A 25,915-nucleotide genomic window follows, 5' to 3' on the forward strand; every position below is an offset into this window, starting at 1 on the left:
TTTTCTTTATTTGTTTGGTCAGGCCAGGGTGTGACATGGGTTATTTTATGTGGTGTGTTTTGTCTTGGGGTTTTTGTAGGTATTGGGATTGTGGTTAGTGGGGTTGTCTAGATTAGTCTATGGCTGCCTGGAGTGGTTCTCAATCAGAGGCAGGTGTTTATCGTTATCTCTGATTGGGAACCATATTTAGGCAGCCATATTCTTTGAGTGTTTTGTGGGTGATTGTTCCTGTCTCTGTGTTAGTTTGCACCAGAATAGGCTGTATAGGTTTTCACGTTACGTTTATTGTTTTGTATTGTTTGTGTTTATCTTTTATTAAACATGTATCGAAATAACCACGCTGCATTTTGGTCCGCCTCTCCTTCGCCGGAAGAAAACCGTAACAAATATAGCAGTCATATAGCAGTCATATAGCAGTCATATAGCAGTCATATAGCAGTCATATAGCAGTCATGTAGCAGTCATATAGCAGTCATATAGCAGTCATATAGCAGTCATGTAGCAGTCATATTGCAGTCATGTAGCAGTCATATAGCAGTCATATAGCAGTCATATAGCAGTCATATAGCAGTCATGTAGCAGTAATGTAGCAGTCATATAGCAGTCATATAGCAGTCATATAGCAGTAATGTAGCAGTCATATAGCAGTCATATAGCAGTCATATAGCAGTCATATAGCAGTCATATAGCAGTCATATAGCAGTAATGTAGCAGTCATATAGCAGTCATATAGCAGTCATATAGCAGTCATATAGCAGTCATATAGCAGTAATGTAGCAGTCATATAGCAGTCATATAGCAGTCATATAGCAGTCATGTAGCAGTCATATAGCAGTAATGTAGCAGTCATATAGCAGTCATATAGCAGTCATATAGCAGTCATATAGCAGTCATATAGCCGTCATATAGCCGTCATATAGCAGTCATTTAGCAGTCATATTGCAGTCATGTAGCAGTCATATAGCAGTCATATTGCAGTCATATTGCATTCCTATAGCAAGGGGCAAACACATTTAAAATAACATTCCCATCTTTCTAAAGAAATGTCAACAGTTGTAAAAGCCCATTCAGTGATTTCAACACATACTGTTTTTCAACATTTTCAATGAGCAGGGACTCTCCAGATACAATATGATCACATTAAGTTTATTGATGATCACAGAGGAGTTTGATGATGCATGTGAAAAGTGAAGACAAACTATAAGAGGATATTATATTTTTTATCATTATTATGCTGCAGTTACACATGGTCATGATGTCATATTGAAACCTGAGAGCTGATGATACAATCTGATATATTTACTGTTCCATGATGTTTTCCTCAAGAAAACCCCCAATGATTTACTGATGCTATTCTTGATACATTTGATATGATTCACCATGACAACCCACAGGGCACAGTCATCAGTTCAACATCTAGTTTATATTTACATTTTGATGGAGTTGTATTTAACCATGTCATTGGATTTAGTTGAAAAGGTAGGTGAAAGAAATGATACAATTCCAGGAATTCCTTTACATTGTGGCATGTTTTAAAGGAGAACATCAATCTGTGCTGGTACATTGATGCCTTTTTGCAAATCCAATCAGTTTTCAAAGTGAAAACAAAGTTATTCAACCAGTTTGTGCCCGGTGGGATGTCACTGTACAATGAGGAGGTGAAATGACAAAAGTCATATTTATAAAAAGAACGTCAAGCTGTGCTGGTATATTTTTCACCATCTGATCTGACTCCATGACATGTCATTTACAGCCAGGTAGAGGTAAGAACAAAAAAAACATAATTAGGTAAAATAATAACCTATATGGGTCTAGAAGAAGAATCTGTACATCATTTAAATAGTTACAATCTAATATATATCATTTACAAAAAATACACACGTATACACATATACACATACAGTATATACACTACCACTCAAAAGTTTGGACACACCTACTCATTCAAGGGTTTTTCATTATTTTTACTATTTCGTAGAATAATAATTACTACATTGTAGAATAATAGTGAAGACATCAAAACTTAGATTTTTGGTTCCAAACTCTGTGTCTTTGAGAGACGCAGAGTAGGTGAAAGGATGATCTCCGCATGTGTGGTTTCCACCGTGAAGCATGGAGGAGGAGGTGTGATTGTGTGGGGGTGCTTTGCTGGTGCCAATGTCAGTGATGTATTTAGAATTCAAGGCACACTTATCCAGCATGGCTACCACAGCATTCTGCAGCGATACGCCATCCCATCTGGTTTGTGCTTAGTTGGACTATCATTTGTTTTTCAACAGGACACAAATACCCAACACACCTGGCAGTGTAAGGGCTATTTGACCGAGGATGAGAGTGATGGAGTGCTGCATCAGAGGAAATGGCCTCCACAATCACCCGACCTCAACCCAATTGAGATGGTTTGTGATGAGTTGGACCGCAGAGTGAATAAAAAGCAGCCAACAAGTGCTCAGCATATGTGGGAACTCCTTCAAGACTGTTTTAAAATAATTACAGGTGAAACTGGTTGAGAGAATGCCAAAAGTGTGCAAAGCTGTCATCAGGGCAAAGGGTGGCAACTTTGAAGCTTCTAAAATATAAAATATATTTTGGTTGGTTTAACACTTTTTTGGTTAGTACATGATTCCATGAGTGTTATTTTGTCATTTTAATGTCTTCACTATTATTCTACAATGTAGGAAATAATACAAAAATAAAGAAAAACCCTTGAATGAGTAGGTGTGTCCAAACTTTTGACTGGTACTGTATATATATATAAAAGTATGTGGACACCCCTTCAAATTAGTGGATTCGGCTATTTCAGCCACACCCTTTGCTGACAGGTGTATAAAATCAAGCACACAGCCATGCAATCTCCATAGACAAACACTGGCAGTAGAATGGGCCTTACTGAAGAACTCAGTGACTTTCAACGTGGCACCGTCATAGGATGCCACCTTTCCAACAAGATAGTTCGTCAAATTTCTGCCCTGCTAGAGCTACCCAACTGTAAATGCTGTTATTGTGAAGTGGGAAAATCTTGGAGAAACAATGGCTCAGCGGTAAAGTGGTAGGCCACACAAGCTCACAGAACGGGCCTGCTAAATGCTGACGCATATAGCGGGTAAAAATCACCTGTTCTCGGTTGCAACATTCACTACCGAGTTCCAAACTGCCTCTGGAAGCAACATAAGCACAATAACTGTTCATCGGGAGCTTCACACAAGCCTAAGATCACAATGCGCATTTCCAAGCATCGGCTGAAATGGTGTAAAGCTCGCCTCCATTGGACTCTGAAGCAGTTGAAACGCATTCTCTGGAGTGAAGAATCATGCTTCACCATCTGGTAGTCCGACAGACGTATCTGGGTTTGGCGGATGCCAGGAGAACGCTACTTGCCCGAATGCATAGTGCCAACTGTAAAGTTTAGTGGAGGAGGAATTATGGTCTGGGTCTTTTTTCCATGGTTCGGGCTAGGCCCCTTAGTTCCAGTGAAGGAAAATGTTAACGCTACAGCATACAATGATATTCTAGACTATTCTGTGCTTCCAATTTTGTGGCAACAGTTTGGGTAAGGCCCATTCCTGTTTCAGTATGATAATGTTCCCCGTGTACAAAGTTAGGTCCATACAGATATGGTTTGTTGAGATCGTTGTGGAAGAACTTGACTAAACTATACAGAGCCCTGACCTCAAACCAATCGTACACTTTTTGGATTAATTGGAACGCAGACTGTGAGTCAGGCCTAATCGCCCAACATCACTGCCCGGACATCAATGCCGACCTAACTAATGCTTTTGTTGCTGAATGGAAGCAAGTCCCCACAGAAACGTTGCAACATCTTGTGGAAAGCGGAAACTGTTAAAGCAGCTAAGGGGGAACAACTTCATATTAATGCCCATGATTTTAGAATGAGCTGAGACGAGTAGGTGTCCACAAACTTTTGGTCATTAAGTGTGTGTATATATATATATATATATATATATATATATATATATATATATATAATGGCTGGAATGGGATGAGTGGAATGGTATCAAATACATCAAACACATGGTTGCATGCCATTCCATTTGCTCCGATCCAGCCATTATTATGAGCCGTCCTCCCCTCAGCAGCCTCCACTGATATATAATATACAAAAATGCATGTACACTCATAAGAGCGTTAATATTGTGGTTTCAATCAAAATGTTCCCCAACCAGCAGTAAGTTCCGCAGTACCTAGTTCCGCAGTACCTAGTCCCACAGTATCTGGTCCCGCAGTACCTAGTCCCACAGTATCTAGTCCCATGGTAACGTCCCACAGTACCTAGTCCCACAGCATCTGGTCCCACAGTATCTGGTCCCACAGTACCTAGTCCCACAGCATCTGGTCCCACAGTACCTAGTCCCACAGCATCTGGTCCCACAGTATCTGGTCCCACAGTACCTAGTCCCACAGTACCTAGTCCCACAGTATCTAGTCCCATGGTAACGTCCCACAGTACCTAGTCCCATGGTAATGTCCCACAGTACCTAGTCCCATGGAACCTAGTCTCATGGTAATGAGTCCAACAGTATCTAATCCCACAGTACCTAGTCCCACAGTACCTAGTCCCACAGTACCTAGTCCCATGGTAATGTCCCACAGTACCTAGTCCCATGGTAACGTCCCACAGTACCTAGTCCCATGGTAACGTCCCACAGTACCTAGTCCCATGGAACATAGTCCCATGGTAATGAGTCCAACAGTATCTAGTCCCACAGTACCTAGTCGCATGGTAATAAATCCCACAGTACTGAGTCCCACATGATCTAGTCCCATGATAATGAGTCTCACAGTACCTAGTCCCACAGTATTTAGTCCCATGATAATGAGTCCCACAGTATCTAGTCCCATGATAATGAGTCCCACAGTATCTAGTCCCACAGTATCTAGTCCCATGGTAATGAGTCCAACAGTACTTAGTCCCACAGTACCGAGTCCCATGATAATGAATCCCACAGTATCTAGTCCCATGGTAGTGAGTCCAACAGTACCAAGTCCCACAGTATCTAGTCCCATGGTAATGAGTCCAACAGCATCTAGTCCCACAGTATCTAGTCCCACAGTATATAGTCCCATGGTATCTAGTCTCATGGTATCTAGTCCCACAGTATCTAGTCCCACAGTATCTAGTCCAACAGTATCTAGTCCCACAGTATCTAGTCCCACAGTATCTAGTCCAATGGTATCTTTCCCACAGTATCTAGTCCAACAGTATCTAGTCCCATGGTATCTAGTCCCACAGTATCTAGTCCCACAGTATCTAGTCCCACAGTACCTAGTCCCACAGCATCTAGTCCCACAGCATCTAGTCCCACAGTATCTAGTCCCATGTTATCTAGTCCCACAGCACCTGATCCCACAGCATCTAGTCCAACAGTATCTAGTCCCACAGCATCTAGTCCCACAATGCCTAGTCCCACAGTAGCTAGTCCCACGGTATCTAGTCCAACAGAACCTGGTCCCACAGCATCTAGTCCCACAGTACCTAGTCCCACAGTAACTAGTCCAATGGAATTGAGTCCCACAGCATCTAGTCCCATATTATCTCCAGTGCTAACACAGTATCTAGTCCCACAGTACCTAGTCCAATGGTATCTAGTCCCACAGTATATAGTCCCACAGTACCTAGTCCCATGGTATCTAGTCCAACAGTATCTCATCCCACAGTATCTAGTCCCACAGTATCTAGTCCCACAGTATCTAGTCCCACAGTATCTCGTCCCACAGTATCTAGTCCCACAGTATCTAGTCCCACAGTATCTCCAGTGCTAACACAGTATCTAGTCCCACAGTTCCTAGTCCCACAGTATCTCATCTCACAGTACCTAGAACCACAGTATCTAGTCCCACAGTATCTAGTCCCACAGTACCTAGTCCCACAGTATCTAGTCCCACAGTATCTAGTCCAACAGTATCTAGTCCCACAGTACCTAGTCCCACAGTATCTAGACCCACAGTATCTAGTCCCACAGTATCTAGTCCCACAGTATCTAGTCCCACGGTATATAGTCCCACAGTATCTAGTCCCACAGTATCTAGTCCCACAGTATCTAGTCCCACAGTATCTAGTCCAACAGTATCTAGTCCCACAGTACCTAGTCCAACAGTATCTTGTCCCACAGTACCTAGTCCCACAGTATCTAGACCCACAGTATCTAGTCCCACAGTATCTAGTCCCACAGTATCTAGTCCCACGGTATATAGTCCCACAGTATCTAGTCCCAGAGTATCTAGTCCCACAGTATCTAATCCCACAGTATCTCCAATGCTAACACAGTATCTCGTACCACAGTATCTAGTCCCACAGTATCTAGTCCAACAGTATCTAGTCCCACAGTATCTAGTCCCACAGTATCTAGTCCAATGGTATCTTTCCCACAGTATCTAGTCCAACAGTATCTAGTCCCATGGTATCTAGTCCCACAGTATCTAGTCCCACAGTATCTAGTCCCACAGTACCTAGTCCCACAGCATCTAGTCCCACAGCATCTAGTCCCACAGTATCTAGTCCCATGTTATCTAGTCCCACAGCACCTGATCCCACAGCATCTAGTCCAACAGTATCTAGTCCCACAGCATCTAGTCCCACAATGCCTAGTCCCACAGTAGCTAGTCCCACGGTATCTAGTCCCACAGTACCTGGTCCCACAGCATCTAGTCCCACAGTACCTAGTCCCACAGTAACTAGTCCAATGGAATTGAGTCCCACAGCATCTAGTCCCGTATTATCTCCAGTGCTAACACAGTATCTAGTCCCACAGTACCTAGTCCAATGGTATCTAGTCCCACAGTATATAGTCCCACAGTACCTAGTCCCATGGTATCTAGTCCCACATTATCTAGTCCCACAGTATATAGTCCCACAGTACCTAGTCCCATGGTATCTAGTCCAACAGTATCTCGTCCCACAGTATCTAGTCCCACAGTATCTAGTCCCACAGTATCTAGTCCCACAGTATCTCATCCCACAGTATCTAGTCCCACAGTATCTAGTCCCACAGTATCTCCAGTGCTAACACAGTATCTAGTCCCACAGTTCCTAGTCCCACAGTATCTCATCTCACAGTACCTAGAACCACAGTATCTAGTCCCACAGTATCTAGTCCCACAGTACCTAGTCCCACAGTATCTAGTCCCACAGTATCTAGTCCAACAGTATCTAGTCCCACAATATCTAGTCCAACAGTATCTAGTCCCACAGTATCTAGACCCACAGTATCTAGTCCCACAGTATCTAGTCCCACAGTATCTAGTCCCACGGTATATAGTCCCACAGTATCTAGTCCCACAGTATCTAGTCCCACAGTATCTAGTCCCACAGTATCTAGTCCAACAGTATCTAGTCCCACAGTATCTAGTCCAACAGTATCTAGTCCCACAGTACCTAGACCCACAGTATCTAGTCCCACATTATCTAGTCCCACAGTATCTAGTCCCACAGTATCTAGTCCCACGGTATATAGTCCCACAGTATCTAGTCCCACAGTATCTAGTCCCACAGTATCTAATCCCACAGTATCTCCAGTGCTAACACAGTATCTCGTACCACAGTACCTAGTCCCACAGTATCTAGTCCCACAGTACCTAGTCCCACAGTATCTAGTTCCACAGTATCTAGTCCCACAGTATCTAGTCCCACAGTATCTCCAGTGCTAACACAGTATCTAGTCACACAGTACCTAGTCCCACAGTATCTAGTCCCACAGTATCTAGTCCCACAGTATCTCCAGTGCTAACACAGTACCTCGTACCACAGTACCTAGTCCCACAGTATCTAGTCCCACAGTACCTAGTCCCACAGTATCTAGTTCCACAGTACCTAGTCCCACAGTATCTAGTCCCACAGTATCTAGTCCCACAGTATCTCCAGTGCTAACACAGTATCTAGTCCCACTGTATCTAGTCCCACAGTATCTAGTCCCACAGTATCTCCAGTGCTAACACTGTACCTAGTCCCACAGTATCTAGTCCCACAGTATCTAGTCCCACAGTATCTAGTCCCACAGTATCTCCAGTGCTAACACAGTATCTAGTACCACAGTACCTTCAGTATTACCACAGCACCTCCAGTGCTAAAACGATGGGTAGAAATCTGGATCAGTGGTGAGTTTTGTGATCCCTATTGGCATTCCAGATGAGGATTCTGGATATATAGTCACATGTTCATTTCAGTGGTTTATTTTGAGATAAGCAGCTGGATCGTTATAGAGAGGTTGACAAGTTTGGTCAAATATGAACAGCCTAACAATTTGGCTGCAGTACATTCCTCCGTCCTCTCTGTGTTGGCATGGATTGGGAGTTTTTCAGGCACGTGATCTGTATTGGTGAAGTCCACTGACAGATTGGTAAAGTGAATAGGCCAATGGAGCTGCCTGCTGACTGTGGCTGTACAGTTTGAGATTCATAAAGGTGTCGTCAGAGCTCTGTCTCTGTGCTTTGAACACCATATGAATGGACTGGTCTGTCTCTGTCCTGTGAAGGACGTATGAATGGACTGGTCTGTCTCTCTCCTGTGAAGGCCGTATGAATGGACTGGTCTGTCTCTGTCCTGTGAAGGGCGTATGAATGGACTGGTCTGTCTCTCTCCTGTGAAGGCCGTATGAATGGACTGGTCTGTCTCTGTCCTGTGAAGGTCATATGAATGGTCTGTCTCTGTCCTGTGAAGGCCTTATGAATGGACTGGTGTGTCTCTGTCCTGTGAAGGTCATATGAATGGTCTGTCTCTGTCCTGTGAAGACTGTATGAATGGACTGGTCTGTCTCTGTCCTGTGAAGGCCGTATGAATGGACTGGTCTGTCTCTGTCCTGTGAAGGTCATATGAATGGTCTGTCTCTGTCCTGTGAAGACCGTATGAATGGACTGGTCTGTCTCTGTCCTGTGAAGGCCATATGAATGGACTTGTCTGTCTCTGTCCTGTGAAGGCCGTATGAATGGACTGGTCTGTCTCTGTCCTGTGAAGGTCATATGAACAGACTGTCATATGAATGGTATGTCTCTGTCCTGTGAAGGCCGTATGAATGGACTGGTCTGTCTCTGTCCTGTGAAGGTCATATGAATGGTCTGTCATATGAATGGTCTGTCTCTGTCCTGTGAAGGCCATATGAATGGACTGGTCTGTCTCTGTCCTGTGAAGGCCATATGAATGGTCTGTCTCTGTCCTGTGAAGGTCATATGAATGGTCTGTCATATGAATGGTCTGTCTCTGTCCTGTGAAGGCCATATGAATGGACTGGTCTGTCTCTGTCCTGTGAAGGTCATATGAATGGACTTGTCTGTCTTGTGAAGACAATATGAATGGACTTGTCTGTCCTGTGAAGGTCATATGAATGGACTGGTCTGTCTCTGTCCTGTGAAGGCCATATGAATGGACTGGTCTGTCTCTGTCCTGTGAAGGCCATATTAATTGACTGGTATGTCTCTGTCCTGTGAAAGCCATATGAATGGTCTGTCTCTGTCCTGTGAAGGCCATATGAATGGACTGGTCTGTCTCTGTCCTGTGAAGGTCATATGAATGGACTTGTCTGTCTCTGTCCTGTGAAGGCCATATGAATGGACCGGTCTGTCTCTGTCCTGTGAAGATCATATGAATGGACCGGTCTGTCTCTGTCCTGTGAAGGCCATATGAATTGACTGGTCTGTCTCTGTCCTGTGAAGGCCATATGAATGGTCTGTCTCTGTCCTGTGAAGGCCATATGAATGGACTGGTCTGTCTCTGTCCTGTGAAGGTCATATGAATGGACTTGTCTGTCTCTGTCCTGTGAAGATCATATGAATGGACCGGTTTGTCTCTGTCCTGTGAAAATCATATGAATGGACTGTTCTGTCTCTGTCATATGAATGGACTTGTCTGTATCTGTCCTGTGAAGTCCTTATGTATTGACTGGTTTGCCAAGCCCTCTGATATGGCTGACCACCTAGACCTGTCGTAGCCCCTTGCTATAAGTCCGTGACTATACACTATATGCTATATGTGGCTATACGTCAGTGACTATACGTCTGTGCCCTCTCGGGGGTATAAGATATTGTTGACACTAAAGCTGTTATAGAAGTGGCTGTTGAACTGTCCTGCCTGCCCCCCTCCACTGAATGTGTTGTAGTACAGTCCTCTGTTGAAGGGAGACAGGCTGTCTGCTGGGTGGCCGTGGCCCCCGAGGCCCGCCTCTGAGACCCCCGGGCTGTGACTGTCCTGGACTGGGGTGGGGGTGTGGGGTGTGTGGTTGTGGTATGGGCTGCTATGGAGGGCTGTAATGTTCCTATTGGTCAGCTCGTTGACCAGCCCCAGAGAGCTAGTCTGTCTGCTGGAGGGACCAGAGGAAAGAGGAACGGAGGCCCCTAGAGGCCCGGAGCCCAGCCCAGCCATACTGCTGAAGAAGTTATTAAAACACGGAGTGCCACCGGACGCCAGGCCCGGGGGGGGGGAGCTCTTGTGACCCTCACTGACCACCTCCATGTCTGGGGAGGCGGGGCCTAGGAGCTGGGGGCTGTCTAAGGTCTTGATGGGCGGGGCTGCTCGGCCGTCCTCTGTTTTGGTGCTGTTAGTGGAGTCGGAGCGACGCTTCCTCTTCCTCCTGAAGTTCCCGTTGTCAAACATCTTCTCACAGTTAGGATCCAACGTCCAGTAGTTCCCTTTACCTGGAACATAAATAATAGAAGCTTTAGCATTATTAATATATAAATACTATATAATAATGTCTTATTAATATATAAATACTATATAATAAGACATTATTATACAGTATTTATATATTAATAAGGCAATATTATATAGTATTTATATATTAATAAGACAGTATTATACAGTATTTATATATTAACAAGACAGGATGACATAGTATTTCTATATTAATAAGACATTATTATATAGTATTTATATATTAATAAGACATTATTATATAGTATTTATATATTAATACATTATTAATATATACACATTAGTAATATGTACATATCCAATGAAGAACTGGAGGGAGATGTGCTCATCCTAAACATGAGAAAACTAATGCTGGGATAAAAAAACATTACAGGATCAAATAAATGAGGCCCGCATACAGAATGAAGACTTGTGTGAAATAATAAAGGAATAAAGCCCTATGAGCAGCAATATTCCATGTGCGGGCCACTCATTCCATGTGCGGGCCACTCATTCCATGTGGGGGCCACTCATTCCATGTGTGGGCCACTCATTCCATGTGCGGGCCACTCATTCCATGTGCGGGTCACTCATTCCATGTGCGGGCCACAAATCCACATAATGTTGTAGTAATTTAGTATTGTGCACATTATCACAAACAGTGATGTGATGCACCTAATACTCTGGCTTTGGAATGATACACTGATGAGGAAATCAATGTCTAGGTAGCTATTCATTTGAATGAATTTGGGGTTAAAATTGTGTCATTCCCTAGAATATGGGTGCTCCGCTCTGCCCTTCCAGGATTAGGATATCAAACCTTTTATCTATAAACTGCCATGGTAGGAAACTGAAGGCCCACTCAGTATGGACACGAAGCATCTAATAACAAGCTAACTGTTATGTTGTAATCCATAAAGTTTCTTACACTACACTTTATAGTAATGTTAAACGCATTTACGGTAACATAATATACCTTTATTTACAGTAATTTACAGGTAACTGGCTGCCAGTAAATTATCATAAAAACAATAGGATTTTTTTTTACAGTGTATTATAACAAACTTTTGGGGCAATCTAATATTGACCACATAGTCCTAATCTAATCTCTAGAATAATATATATTCTAATCTATGGAATGACCTCATAGTTCTAATCTAATCTCTAGAATAATATATAATACTTTTACACGTGTTTATATATCTATATATTCTAATCTATAGAATGACCTCATAGCTCTAATCTAATCTACATAATAATATATATTCTAATCTATGGAATGACCTCATAGTTCTAATCTAATCTACATAATAATATATATTCTAATCTCTAGAATGACCTCATAGCTCTAATCTAATCTACATAATAATATATATTCTAATCTATGGAATGACCTCATAGTTCTAATCTAATCTACATAATAATATATATTCTAATCTCTAGAATGACCTCATAGTTCTAATCTAATCTACATAATAATATATATTCTAATCTTTAGAATGACCTCATAGTTCTAATCTAATCTACATAATAATATATATTCTAATCTCTAGAATGACCTCATAGTTCTAATCTAATCTACATAATAATATATATTCTAATCTCTAGAATGACCTCATAGTTCTAATCTAATCTACATAATAATATATATTCTAATCTCTAGAATGACCTCATAGTTCTAATCTAATCTCTAGAATAATATATAATACTTTTACACGTGTTTATATATCTATATATTCTAATCTATATAATAACCACATAGTTCTAATCTAATCTACATAATAATATATATTCTAATCTATATAATAACCACATAGTTCTAATCTAATCTGCAGAATAACATATATACAGAATAACATATATATATATATATATTTTACACGTGTTTATAATATATATATATTCAAATCTATAGAATGACCAAATAGTTCTAATCTAATCTACACAATAATATATATTCTAATCTATAGAATGACCACATATATCTAATCTAAACTCTAGAATAATATATATTCTAATCTCTAAAATGACCTCATGGTTATTTCTATGTCCCATGCTAAAGAAGCAAAGGCCAGTCAATATATTAGATATATTACATTTGACTCATCTCAAGTCTATGGGACACTGCTGATAACAATTCCTAGATTTAATATGCACAATGATAAGCATTCTAGTCTTCAAAATAAAGGAAACAAATTAAAGGATAAAATTAACAATTATCAGCATATGGTTTGAATAAGCCTTTATTTTATCGAACTGATTTGAACTGACATGATAGCCTGCAACCACCCTTAGCGGTAGTTGTTTATAAGGGAATTAGCTAATTCAACCTATCTTCTTTTCCGATTGAAAACCAGATGTGGGAACTCCCGCTCAGGCGTTTTGTTTTACGCCTCCTACGTTAGTTTAGCAACAGGCCTACACCAATTTGTTCAATCGGTTTTAGGCCCAAACTTTTACACGTGTTTTTATAGGATTTCTAACCGACAGCTGAATCACATAGCCTGCCTGACTAATTAAAATCTATCTACAAATGGCCCTAGATGTTACAAAGATAGAATTGAACAGGATGGGATAATACCTGGGTCGTCCTCATCGCGGGGGACCTTTTTAAAGCAGTCGTTGAGTGACAGGTTGTGTCGGATAGAGTTCTGCCACCCCGCCTTGCTCTTCTTGTAGAACGGGAAGTTATCCGCGACATACTGGTAGATCTGACTCAGGGTCAACTTCTTTTCGTGTGCGTTCTGGATCGCCATGGCGATGAGCGCAGAGTAAGAGTATGGAGGACGGACCAGTTTTAGCAACTCTTCCTGACTGGCGATGGACAGCCAACCCAGGTCCGGACCCCCGAACCCGGGAGAGTTGGTAAGGAACTGCCGCTGGGTACCGTAGGAAGGTGGCATAAAGGATGCTGTGTTGTTTCCGTGCAGGTATGGGGTGGAGGAGTTCACGGGGGGCCCGTTCAACCACAGGGATGACGCGTAATCTCCCAGGCCGTATCCAGACGGTCTCTGTGCGCTCTGGAGTCCAGGCTGGTGGTACATGCTGAAGTTATCACAGTAGACAGCCATCTCCGGCGGCTCCTGGGTGCTCTTGGGCTGGGGTTGGAGAGAGCTTGCTGTTGGAGACGAGGTGTGGTGTACTGAAGGGTCGATGGAGTTCATGCTCCACTCGGGAGGACAACCCGAACGGAATTAGAACACAACAGTAACGGTTCAAACGGACGACCTGATCCCAAGCGCGCAACGTCAGCAACAAGTGCCAGAATCCAAAATCTGAGTTTTAATTTTATAACTTCAGACCGACAGTTTCTCATCCAGACACTAGATCATCTCTAACAGCCAATAAACACTCACTAACTGGTTGGGGGTGTGGCCATTGAATTTAGTTGAGAATTGACAGGCAGAGGTGTGAAATAATAACTTCTCTATGTTTCATACTAACGGCAACATAAAACCCGACAGAAAGTGTTTACTTGAAATGTAATATTAATACAACAATTGAGTTTGTGAATTATTAAAATTTGCGCCAGTAGATAGGTCTAATTAAAAAAATTACTTCCCACTACTGTTCTCCAAAGGCTTTTCATATATTTATTTATTTATATTTTACCTTTAAGTCAGTTAAGAACAAATTCTTATTTTCAATGACGGCCTGGGAACAGTGGGTTAACTGCCTGTTATACGACAGATTTGTACCTTGTCAGCTCGGGGGTTTGAACTCGCAACCTTCCGGTTACTAGTCCAACGCTCTAACCACTAGGCTACCCTGCCGCCCCAGAATAATATAATAATAATATAATATAATATATATTTTTAATTATGGTTGTTATAATTACTACCATAAATACTAGTATTATTATAATATACATTTACATATGAATAGTTTCTAATAATATGTATTCAATGCTAGTAAATTAGCTTTTTTAGGGTTGGGGGCGGGAGTAAATGGGAGATTAATGGGCCTATCTAATAAATATAAGGTAGCATATCTCTGTCTAAGACATGATTATATTATTATATAAGGTAACATATCTCTGTCTAAATCATGATTATATTATTATATAAGGTAGCATATCTCTGTCTAAATCATGATTATATTATTATATAAGGTAACATATCTCTGTCTAAATCATGATTATATTATTATATAAGGTAACATATCTCTGTCTAAGACATGATTATATTATTATAGAAGGTAACATATCTCTGTCTAAATCATGATTATATTATTATATAAGGTAACATATCTCTGTCTAAATCATGATTATATTATTATATAAGGTAACATATCTCTGTCTAAATCATGATTATTGTTATCCATAATATTATGAATGTCATCCTTATTATTAGCAGTAGTAATATTGGTAACAGCAGAAGCCTAGAATCCCATTAGGCCAATTATAATGAGTAGCCTGAAAGTAGTAGTCCTATTCATTATTATATTAATTTCACTGGGCTTATGACAATAACTTATAATAATAATAATAATAATAATATTAATAATTATTATATTTATACAAATATGTCTTATTTCATTATTCAATTAGATTTGCTTTGAGTGTTTGTGTGTGTGTGTGTGTGTGTGTGTGTGTGTGTGTGTGTGTGTGTGTGTGTGTGTGTGTGTGTGTGTGTGTGTGTGTGTGTGTGCGTGCGTGCGTGCGTGTGTGTGACTATACAAGTGTGTGGCCTAAACTAAGACCTGTGGGTGTATAATGCTATCAGCCTGTTGCCTCAGACTATCTATAAAATTAGAAAACACTTTAAATCTGATTTTATTGAATACCGGATAAGACAGAATAAACAATGTGACCACATTCCTGTGTCAATTGAGTAAAAACCCTCATTAATCATAAACTAATAATCCAAACAATGGAAAACAACAAAAAACTGTTGATTTAGTGTAGCTCTTGTCCAGTTTCTAAAATAGCTTTTCTTCTTGTATAACAAGATCACATGAACAACTCTATGTGATGATCGATCATCATGTTCATATAGATGAGATAAAAAAAGAAACCAACTGCCTTGGAATCTTAAAAAGCAGCATGCTATTTTAACACACCTACCAGTACAATCTCCTTCAGAAACACTGCTTGCAAATGACACCCGTCCATCACACAAGGTTCAGGTTTGGAAAAATGTCATGTAATCCTATCAAATTCATAGACCTGCCCTACAAGCTCAGACTCTTTTAGTATCCCGCAATGTATAATATTGGCAAAGAATATTGGCCATTTATCATTTATTTAATCAATCATTTGTCGTTCACGTTTTAGAACGCTGCAAGTAATACATGTCCCAAACTCCTCTGATGGCCTACACCATCAGTGGGGCTATAGCGTCCTCTACTGTAGACAGACTGATATTGGAGAAATGCGACAGTGACCCAGTTCACAGATTAACCGAACGATAGCGCCGTGAGTTCTCTCTCTCCTCCGCAACCAACACATCATGCAGTGTACGTAATAGCCACACGATGGCGACAAACGTCTGTGTTCCACTGGAGGAATTCATGAAACATGAAATGAGATGAAAAATGAAATGTTTTGCCAAAAATGACATACCCAAATCTAACTGCCTGTTGCTCAGGCCCTGAAGCAAGAATATGCATATTCCTGGTACCATTTGAAAGGAAAAACTTTGAAGTTTATGGAAATGTGAAAGGAATGTAGTAGAATATAACACACTGGATCAACCGTTCTTTTGTACCATCATCTTTGAAATGCAAGAGAAAGGCCCTATGTATTATTCAAGCCCAGGTGCAATTTAGATTTTGGCCACTGTGCATTTACATTGTGCGTATTGAGACTCTTTTATAACACACTGAAGAGGAGTGTGATATTCCTGGTAACATGAAATATTGTTTTAACAAGTTTTCATCTCTCCTTAAATGACATTTTTGGGGAAAAAAGCTAACTTGGCTCCTTCCTTCATTGAATCAGATGGCTCATTCATCCATCACAAAGCTCACTAATATTGCAAACTACTTTAATTACTTTTTCATTGGCAAGATAAGGCAACGTGCCACTGACTTTGAGTAAAGCCAGAGTGTCTATGTATGTGGATAACTCAACACTATACACGTCAGCTACTACATAAATTTAAATGACTGCAACACTCAACAAAGAGCTGCAGTTAGTTTCAGAGTGGGTGGCAAGAAATAAGTTAGGCCTAAATATGTCTAAAACTAAAAGCATTGTATTTGGGACAAAACACTCACTAAACCATCAACCTCAACTAAATAATGTGGAAATTGAGCAAGTTAAGGGGACTAAACTGCTTGGAGTAACCCTGGATTGTAAACATGGTCAAAACATATTGATGCAGTAGTAGCTAAAACGGGGAGAAGTCTGTCTATAATAAAGCACTACTCTGCCTTCTTAACAACACTATCAACAAGGCAGGTCCTACAGGCCCTAGTTTCTACCTTCTTAACAACACTATCAGCAAGGCAGGTCCTACAGGCCCTAGTTTCTACCTTCTTAACAGCACTATAAACAAGGCAGGTCCTACAGGCCCTAGTTTCTACCTTCTTAACAACACTATAAACAAGGCAGGTCCTACAGGCCCTAGTTTTGTTGCTCCCTGACTACTGTTCAGTCATGTGGTCAGGTGCCACAAAAAATTACTTAGAAAAATTGCAATTGGCTCAGAACAGGGCAGCACGGCTGGCCCTTGGATGTACACAGAGAGCTAATATTAATAATATGCATGTCAATCTCTCCTGGCTGAAAGAGGAGGAGAGATTGACTTCATCACTACTTTTATTTATGAGAGGTATTGACATGTTGAATGCACCGAGCTGTCTGTCTAAACTACAGGCACACAGCTCAGACACCCATGCATAGCCCACAAGACATGCCACCAGAGGTCTCTTCACAGTCCCCAAGTCCAGAACAGACTATGGGAGGCACACAGTACTACATAGAGCCATGACTACATGGAACTCTATTCCACAGAGCCATGACTACATGGAACTCTATTCCACAGAGCCATGACTACATGGAACTCTATTCCACAGAGCCATGACTACATGGAACTCTATTCCACAGAGCCATGACTACATGGAACTCTATTTCACAGTACTACATAGAGCCATGACTACATGGAACTCTATTCCACAGAGCCATGACTACATGGAACTCTATTCCACAGAGCCATGACTACATGGAACTCTATTCCACAGTACTACATAGAGCCATGACTACATGGAACTCTATTCCACATCAGGTAAATGATGCAGCAGTAAAATGATATTTAAAAAATAGATTAAAAAACACTTTATTTTATTTTTTTATTTCACCTTTATTAAACCAGGTAGGCCAGTTGAGAACACCTTTATTTAACCAGGTAGGCCAGTTGAGAACACCTTTATTTAACCAGGTAGGCCAGTTAAGAACACCTTTATTTAACCAGGTAGGCCAGTTGAGAACACCTTTATTTAACCAGGTAGGCCAGTTTAGAACAAGTTCTCATTTGCAACTGCGACCTGGCCAAGATAAAGCGTAGCAATTCGACACATACAACAACACAGAGTTACACATGGAATAAACAAAACATACAGTCAATAATACAGTAGAACAAAAGAAAACAAAAAGTCTATATACAGTGAGTGCAAATGAGGTAAGTTAAGGAAATAAATAGGCCATGGTGGCGAAGTAATTACAATATAGCAATTAAACACTGGAATGGTAGATCGGCAGAAGATGAATGTGCAGGTAGAGATACTGGGGTGCAAAGGAGCAAGATAAATAAATACCAGTATGGGGATGAGGTAGGTAGATAGATGGGCTGTTTACAGATAGGCTATGTACAGGTGCAGTGATGTGTAAGCTGCTCTGACAGCTGGTGCTTAAAGCTAGTGAGGGAGATGTGAGTCTCCAGCTCCAGAGATTTTTGCAATTCGTTCCAGTCATGGGCAGCAGAGAACTGGAAGGAAAGACGACCAAAGGAGGAATTGGCTTTGGTGGTGACCAGTGAGATATACCTGCTGGAGCGCGTGCTACGAGTGGGTGCTGCTATGGTGACCAGTGAGCTGAGATAAGGTGGGGCTTTATCTAGCAGAGACTTGTAGATAACCTGTAGCCAGTGGGTTTGGCGACGAGTATGAAGCGAGGGCCAACCAACGAGAGCGTACAGGTCGCAATGGTGGGTAGTGTATGGGGCTTTGGTGACAAAACGGATGGCACTGTGATAGACTGCATCCAGTTTGTTGAGTAGAGTGTTGGAGGCTATTTTATAGATGACATCACCGAAGTTGAGGATTGGTAGGATGGTCAGTTTTACGAGGGTATGTTTGTCAGCATGAGTGAAGGATGCTTTCATGCGATATAGGAAGCCAATTCTAGATTTTATTTTGGATTGGAGATGCTTAATGTGAGTCTGGAAGGAGAGTTTACAGTCTAACCAAACACCCTGGTATTTGTAGTTGTCCAAGTCAGAGCCGTCCAGAGTAGTGATGCTGGACGGGCGAGCAGGTGCGGGCAGCGATCGATTGAAAAGCATGCATTTAGTTTTACTTGCGTTTAAGAGCAGTTGGAGGCCACGGAAGGAGAGTTGTATGGCATTGAAGCTTGTCTGGAGGTTAGTTAACACAGTGTCCAAGGAGGGGCCAGAAATATACAGAATGGTGTCGTCTGCGTAGAGGTGGATCAGAGAATCACCAGCAGCAACAGCGACATCATTGATGTATACAGAAAAAAGAGTCGGCCCGAGATTTGAACCCTGTGGCACACCCATAGAGACTGTCAGAGGTCCAGACAACAGGCCCTCCGATTTGACACACTGCACTCTATCAGAGAAGTAGTTAGTAAACCAGGCGAGGCAATCATTTGAGAAATCAAGGCTGTCGAGTCTGCCAATAAGAATGTTGTGATTGACAGAGTTGAAAGCCTTGGCCAGGTCGATGAATACGGCTGCACAGTAATGTCTCTTATCGATGGCGGTTATGATGTCGTTTATAACCTTGAGCGTGGCTGAGGTGCACCCATGACCAGCTCTGAAACCAGATTGCATAGCGGAGAAGGTACGGTGGGATTCGAAATGGTCAGTAAGCTGTTTGTTAACTTGGCTTTCAAAGTCCTTAGAAAGACAGGGTAGGATAGATATAGGTCTGTAGCAGTTTGGGTCTAGAGTGTCACCCCCTTTGAAGAGGGGGATGACTGCGGCAGATTTCCAATCTTTGGGAATCTCAGATGATACGAAAGAGAGGTTGAACAGGCTAGTAATAGGGGTTGCAACAATTTCGGCAGATAATTTTAGAAAGAGAGGGTCCATATTGTCTAGCCCAGCTGATTTGTAGGGGTCCAGATTGTCTAGCCCTGCTGATTTGTAGGGGTCCAGATTGTCTAGCCCTGCTGATTTGTAGGGGTCCAGATTGTCTAGCCCGGCTGATTTGTAGGGGTCCAGATTTTGCAGCTCTTTCAGAACACCGGCTATCTGGATTTGGGTAAAGGAGAAGTGGTGGGGGCTTTGGCGGGTTGCTGTGGACGGTGCCGGGCAGTTGACCGGGGTAGGGGTAGCGATGTGGAAAGCGTGGCCAGCCGTAGAGAAATGCTTATTGAAATTCTCAATTATAGCGGATTTATCGGTGGTGACAATGTTTCCTAGCCTCAGAGTAGTGGGCAGCTGCTCTTATTCTCCATGGACTTTACAGTGTCCCAGAACTTTTTGGAGTTAGTACAACAGGATAAAAATTTCTGTTTGAAAAAGCTTGCCTTAGCTTTTCTAACTGCCTGTGTATATTTGTTCCTAACTTCCCTGAAAAGTTCCATATCACGGGGGCTATTCGATGCTAATGCAGAGGGCAGACAGGTCTGGCGTGAACCAAGGACTATATCTATTCCTAGTTCTACATTTTTTGAGAGGGGCATGCTTATTTAAGATGGTGAGGAAGGCACTTTTAAAGAATAGCCAGTTATCATCTACTGACGGGATGAGGTCAATGTCATTCCAGGATACCCCGGCCAGGTCGATTAGAAAGGCCTGCTCGCAGAAGTGTTTCAGGGAGCGTTTGACAGTGATGAGGGGTGGTCATTTGGTCGCAGACCCATTACGGATGCAGGCAATGAGGCAGTGATCGCTGAGATCTTGATTGAAAACAGCAGAGGTGTATTTGGCGGGCAAATTAGTTAGGATGACATCTATGAGGGTGCCCGTGTTTACTGATTTGGGGTTGTACTTGGTAGGTTCATTGATAATTTGTGTGATATTGAGGGCATCAACATTAGTTTGTAGGATGGCCGGGGTGTTAAGCATGTCCCAGTTTAGGTCACCTAGTAGCACGAGCTCAGAAGATAGATGGGGGGCAATCAGTTCACATATAGTATCGAGGGCACAGCTGGGGGCAGAGGGAGGTCTATAGCAAGTGGCAACAGTGAGAGACTTGTTTCTGGAAAGGTGAATTTTTTGGAGTAGAAGCTCAAATTGTTTGGGTACAGACTTAGCCTGCAGAGTTCTGTATTACTTTCTATCTTTGGAGTAGATTGCAACACCGCCCCCTTTGGCAGTTCTATCTTGGCGGAAAATGTTATAGTTAGCAATGTAGATTTCAGGGTTTTTGGTGGTTTTCCTAAGCCAGGATTCAGACACGGCTAAGACATCTGGGTTGGCAGTGTGTGCTAAAGCAGTGAGTAAAACAAACTTGGGGAGTAGGCTTCTAATGTTAACATGCATGAAACCAAGGCTTTTACATTTACAGAAGTCAACAAATGAGAGCACCTGGGGGATGAGTGGAGCTAGGCATTACAGGACCTGGATTAACCTCCACATCACCAGAGGAACAGAGGAGAAGTAGGATAAGGGTACGGCTAAAGGCTATACGAACTGGCCGTCTAGCACGTTCAGAACAGAGAGTAAAAGGAGCAGGTTTCTGGGCACGATAGCATAGATTGAAGGCATAGTGTACAGACAAAGGTAAGGTAGGATGTGAGTACATTGGAGGTAAACCTAGGCATTGAGTAATGAAGAGAGAGATATAGTCTCTAGAGATGTCTAAACCAGGTGATGTCATCGCATATGTAGAAGGTGGAACAACATGGTTGGTTAAGGCATATTGAGCAGGGCTAGAGGCTCTACAGTGAAATAAGACAGTAATCACTAACCAGGACAGTAATGGACAAGGCATATTGATATTAGAGAGAGACATGCGTAGCCAAGTGAACATATGGGTCCAGTGAGTGGTTGGGCTGGCTGGGGACACGGCGATTCAGACAGTTAGCAGGCTAACAAGCTAACAGTTAGTAGGCCGGAGCTAAACAAGCTAGCAGCTAGTAGACCAGGGCAAGCTAGCAGTTAGCATGGGCTAGCAGTTAATAGACCAGGGCAAGCTAGCAGTTAGCAGACCGGGTTAGCAAGCAAGCAGTTAGCAAGGGCTAGCAGTTAGCAGACCGGGTTAGCAAGCAAGCAGATGGCAGGGGCTAGAGACTTAGCCTTTGGGGGACGTCGCGATTGAGGTAAGTCTGTTTTTGCCTCTTCGTGCGGTGACGTCGATAGACCAGTCGTGGAATTAGTAGGGTTCCAAGTGGCTCTAGGTAACTAGCAGGCCGATATTGTAGCCCAGGAGTATGCTTCGGTGGTAGCACAGGAGCCCTGGCCGGGCTAGCTTCAAGCTAAATTGGTGCTTGCTCTGGGATGGAAACGCTAGCCAGGAGTAGTCATCCGGGATTGCGGTTAGCTAGTTGTGAAGATCCAGATGAAAATTTTCAGTTTGCGGTAGGAATCCGGGGATAAAAATAACAGGTCCGTTATGCTCTGGTTAGAGTCACGTTGTTCGAACTGGGGAGAGCTTTCCGAGCTGAAGGTTAGCTGATGACCGCTGGCAATGGTTTGCTGACTGATATCTGGTAAAATCAAATCAAATCAAATTGTATTTGTCACATACACATGGTTAGCAGATGTTAATGCGAGTGTAGCGAAATGCTTGTGCTTCTAGTTCCAACAATGCAGTAATAACCAACAAGTAATCTAACTAACAATTCCAAAACTACTGTCTTATACACAGTGTAAGAGGATAAAGAATATGTACAGAAGGATATATGAATGAGTGATGGTACAGAGCAGCATAGGCAGGATACAGTAGATGGTATCGAGTACAGTATATACATATGAGATGAGTATGTAAACAAAGTGGCATAGTTTAAAGTGGCTAGTGATACATGTATTACATAAGGATACAGTAGATGATATAGAGTACAGTATATACGTATGCATATGAGATGAATAATGTAGGGTAAGTAACATTATATAAGGTAGCATTGTTTAAAGTGGCTAGTGATATATTTACATAATTTCCCATCAATTCCCATTATTAAAGTTGCTGGAGTTGAGTCAGTGTCAGTGTCAGAGTGTTGGCAGCAGCCACTCAATGTTAGTGGTGGCTGTTTAACAGTCTGATGGCCTTGAGATAGAAGCTGTTTTTCAGTCTCTCGGTCCCAGCTTTGATGCACCTGTACTGACCTCGCTTTCTGGATGATAGCGGGGTGAACAGGCAGTGGCTCGGGTGGTTGATGTCCTTGATGATCTTTATGGCCTTCCTGTAACATCGGGTGGTGTAGGTGTCCTGGAGGGCAGGTAGTTTGCCCCCGGTGATGCGTTGTGCAGACCTCACTACCCTCTGGAGAGCCTTACGGTTGTGGGCGGAGCAGTTGCCGTACCAGGCGGTGATACAGCCCGCCAGGATGCTCTCGATTGTGCATCTGTAGAAGTTTGTGAGTGCTTTTGGTGACAAACCGAATTTCTTCAGCCTCCTGAGGTTGAAGAGGCGCTGCTGCGCCTTCTTCACGATGCTGTCTGTGTGAGTGGACCAATTCAGTTTGTCTGTGATGTGTACGCCGAGGAACTTAAAACGTACTACCCTCTCCACTACTGTTCCATCGATGTGGATAGGGGGGTGTTCCCTCTGCTGTTTCCTGAAGTCCACAATCATCTCCTTAGTTTTGTTGACGTTGAGTGTGAGGTTATTTTCCTGACACCACACTCCGAGGGCCCTCACCTCCTCCCTGTAGGCCGTCTCGTCGTTGTTGGTAATCAAGTCTACCACTGTTGTGTCATCCGCAAACTTGATGATCGAGTTGGAGGCGTGCGTGGCCACGCAGTCGTGGGTGAACAGGGAGTACAGGAGAGGGCTCAGAACGCACCCTTGTGGAGCCCCAGTGTTGAGGATCAGCGGGGTGGAGATGTTGTTGCCTACCCTCACCACCTGGGGGCGGCCCGTCAGGAAGTCCAGTACCCAGTTGCACAGGGCGGGGTCGAGACCCAGGGTCTCGAGCTTGATGACGAGCTTGGAGGGTACTATGGTGTTGAATGCCGAGCTGTAGTCGATGAACATTCTCACATAGGTATGCCTCTTGTCCAGATGGGTTAGGGCAGTGTGCAGTGTGGTTGAGATTGCATCGTCTGTGGACCTATTTGGGCGGTAAGCAAATTGGAGTGGGTCTAGGGTGTCGGGTAGGGTGGAGGTGATATGGTCCTTGACTAGTCTCTCAAAGCACTTCATGATGACGGAAGTGAGTGCTACGGGGCGGTAGTCGTTTAGCTCAGTTACCTTAGCTTTCTTGGGAACAGGAACAATGGTGGCCCTCTTGAAGCATGTGGGAACAGCAGACTGGAATAGGGATTGATTGAATATGTCCGTAAACACACCGGCCAGCTGGTCTGCGCATGCTCTGAGGGCGCGGCTGGGGATGCCGTCTGGGCCTGCAGCCTTGCGAGGGTTAACACGTTTAAATGTCTTACTCACCTCGGCTGCAGTGAAGGAGAGTCCGCATGTTTTCGTTGCAGGCCGTGTCAGTGGCACTGTATTGTCCTCAAAGCGGGCAAAAAAGTTATTTAGTCTGCCTGGGAGCAGGACATCCTGGTCCGTGACTGGCCTGGATTTCTTCCTGTAGTCCGTGATTGACTGTAGACCCTGCCACATGCCTCTTGTGTCTGAGCCGTTGAATTGAGATTTTACTTTGTCTCTGTACTGACGCTTAGCTTTTTTGATAGCCTTGCGGAGGGAATAGCTGCACTGTTTGTATTCGGTCATGTTACACGTTCTAATGAACTCGCACACCGAATCAGCGTATTCGTCAATATTGTTATCTGACGCAATACGAAACATGTCCCAGTCCACGTGATGGAAGCAGTCTTGGAGTGTGGAGTCAGCTTGGTCAGACCAGCGTTGGACAGACCTCAGCGTGGGAGCCTCTTGTTTTAGTTTCTGTCTGTAGGCAGGTTCAACAAAATGGAGTCATGGTCAGCTTTTCCGAAAGGAGGGCGGGGCAGGGCCTTATATGCGTCGCGGAAGTTAGAGTAACAATGATCCAAGGTTTTTCCACCCCTGGTTGCGCAATCGTAGTTAGCTGGCTAGCTTCAGTTGAGGGAGTCCAGATCCGAAGTAAATATAAATACTTTAGGAAATAAAAGCAGATCCACGCCACATTGGGTGAGGCGGGTTGCAGGAGAGTATTTAGATGAGGTTTAGCAAAATATTTGGATATGCTATGAAAAATATGTCAAATGATATATACAAGGGACACGACAGGACAAAGACGTCTTGACTGCTACGCCATCTTGGAAATTTATTGAACAGCGGGGACTGTGAAGCAACACAAACATTGGCACAGACACATGCACACACACACGATAACATACGCACTATACATACACATGGATTTAGTACTGTAGATATGTGGTAGTGGTGGAGTAGGGGCCTGAGGGCACACAGTGTGTTGTGAAATCTGTGAATGTATTGTAATGTTTTTAAAATGGTGTAAATGCCTTAATTTTGCTGGACCCCAGGAAGAGTAGCTGCTTCTTTGGCAGCAGTTTATGGGGATCCATAATAAATACAAATACAATTACAAAATACTCATAAGAGACCCCATGCAGTTCCTTAGTTGTATGTATTTCCAGAAATCTCCTTTCCATTCAGGTCCTGATAGGGCATATGTCACAAACGTCGTCAGGGAAATGACAGGACCAAGGTCCAGCGTGTTGAGGGTACATTTTCTTTTAATGTTATAAATGTCACCAACAAAAACGACCGTGACGCTTACTAGGGCTATACAGGCCACTAACACAGATAACTACCCACAACTAAGATGGCAAAACAGGCTGCCTAAGTATGATTCCCAATCAGAGACAACGATAGACAGCTGCCTCTGATTGGAACCACTCTCGGCCAAACACACAGAAATACAAAACATAGAATGCCCACCCCACAATCGACCCTGACCTAACCAAATAGAGAAATAAAATGGCTCTCTAAGGTCAGGGTATGACAGCATAAGCGTTC

The 25,915-nt window shown here is 42.9% G+C and overlaps 1 protein-coding gene across 1 annotated transcript; it reads right to left on the minus strand.

Moving 5' to 3' along the window:
* Window positions 1-1,128: 1,128 nt before the first annotated feature.
* On the minus strand, window positions 1,129-13,902 carry LOC110498422 (forkhead box protein I1c). Its single transcript, XM_021575037.3, has 2 exons — window positions 13,221-13,902; window positions 1,129-10,641 (listed from the first exon to the last, which is right to left on the minus strand). Exons 1-2 carry the CDS (start codon window positions 13,801-13,803, stop codon window positions 9,998-10,000), a joined length of 1,227 nt encoding a protein of 408 aa, XP_021430712.3. The 5' UTR covers window positions 13,804-13,902; the 3' UTR covers window positions 1,129-9,997.
* Between the last annotated feature and the right edge of the window lie 12,013 nt (window positions 13,903-25,915).

Source organism: Oncorhynchus mykiss, chromosome 19, assembly GCF_057628025.1.
Source record: "Oncorhynchus mykiss isolate SJ-2025 chromosome 19, ASM5762802v1, whole genome shotgun sequence".
Classification (NCBI taxonomy): Eukaryota; Metazoa; Chordata; class Actinopteri; order Salmoniformes; family Salmonidae; genus Oncorhynchus; species Oncorhynchus mykiss.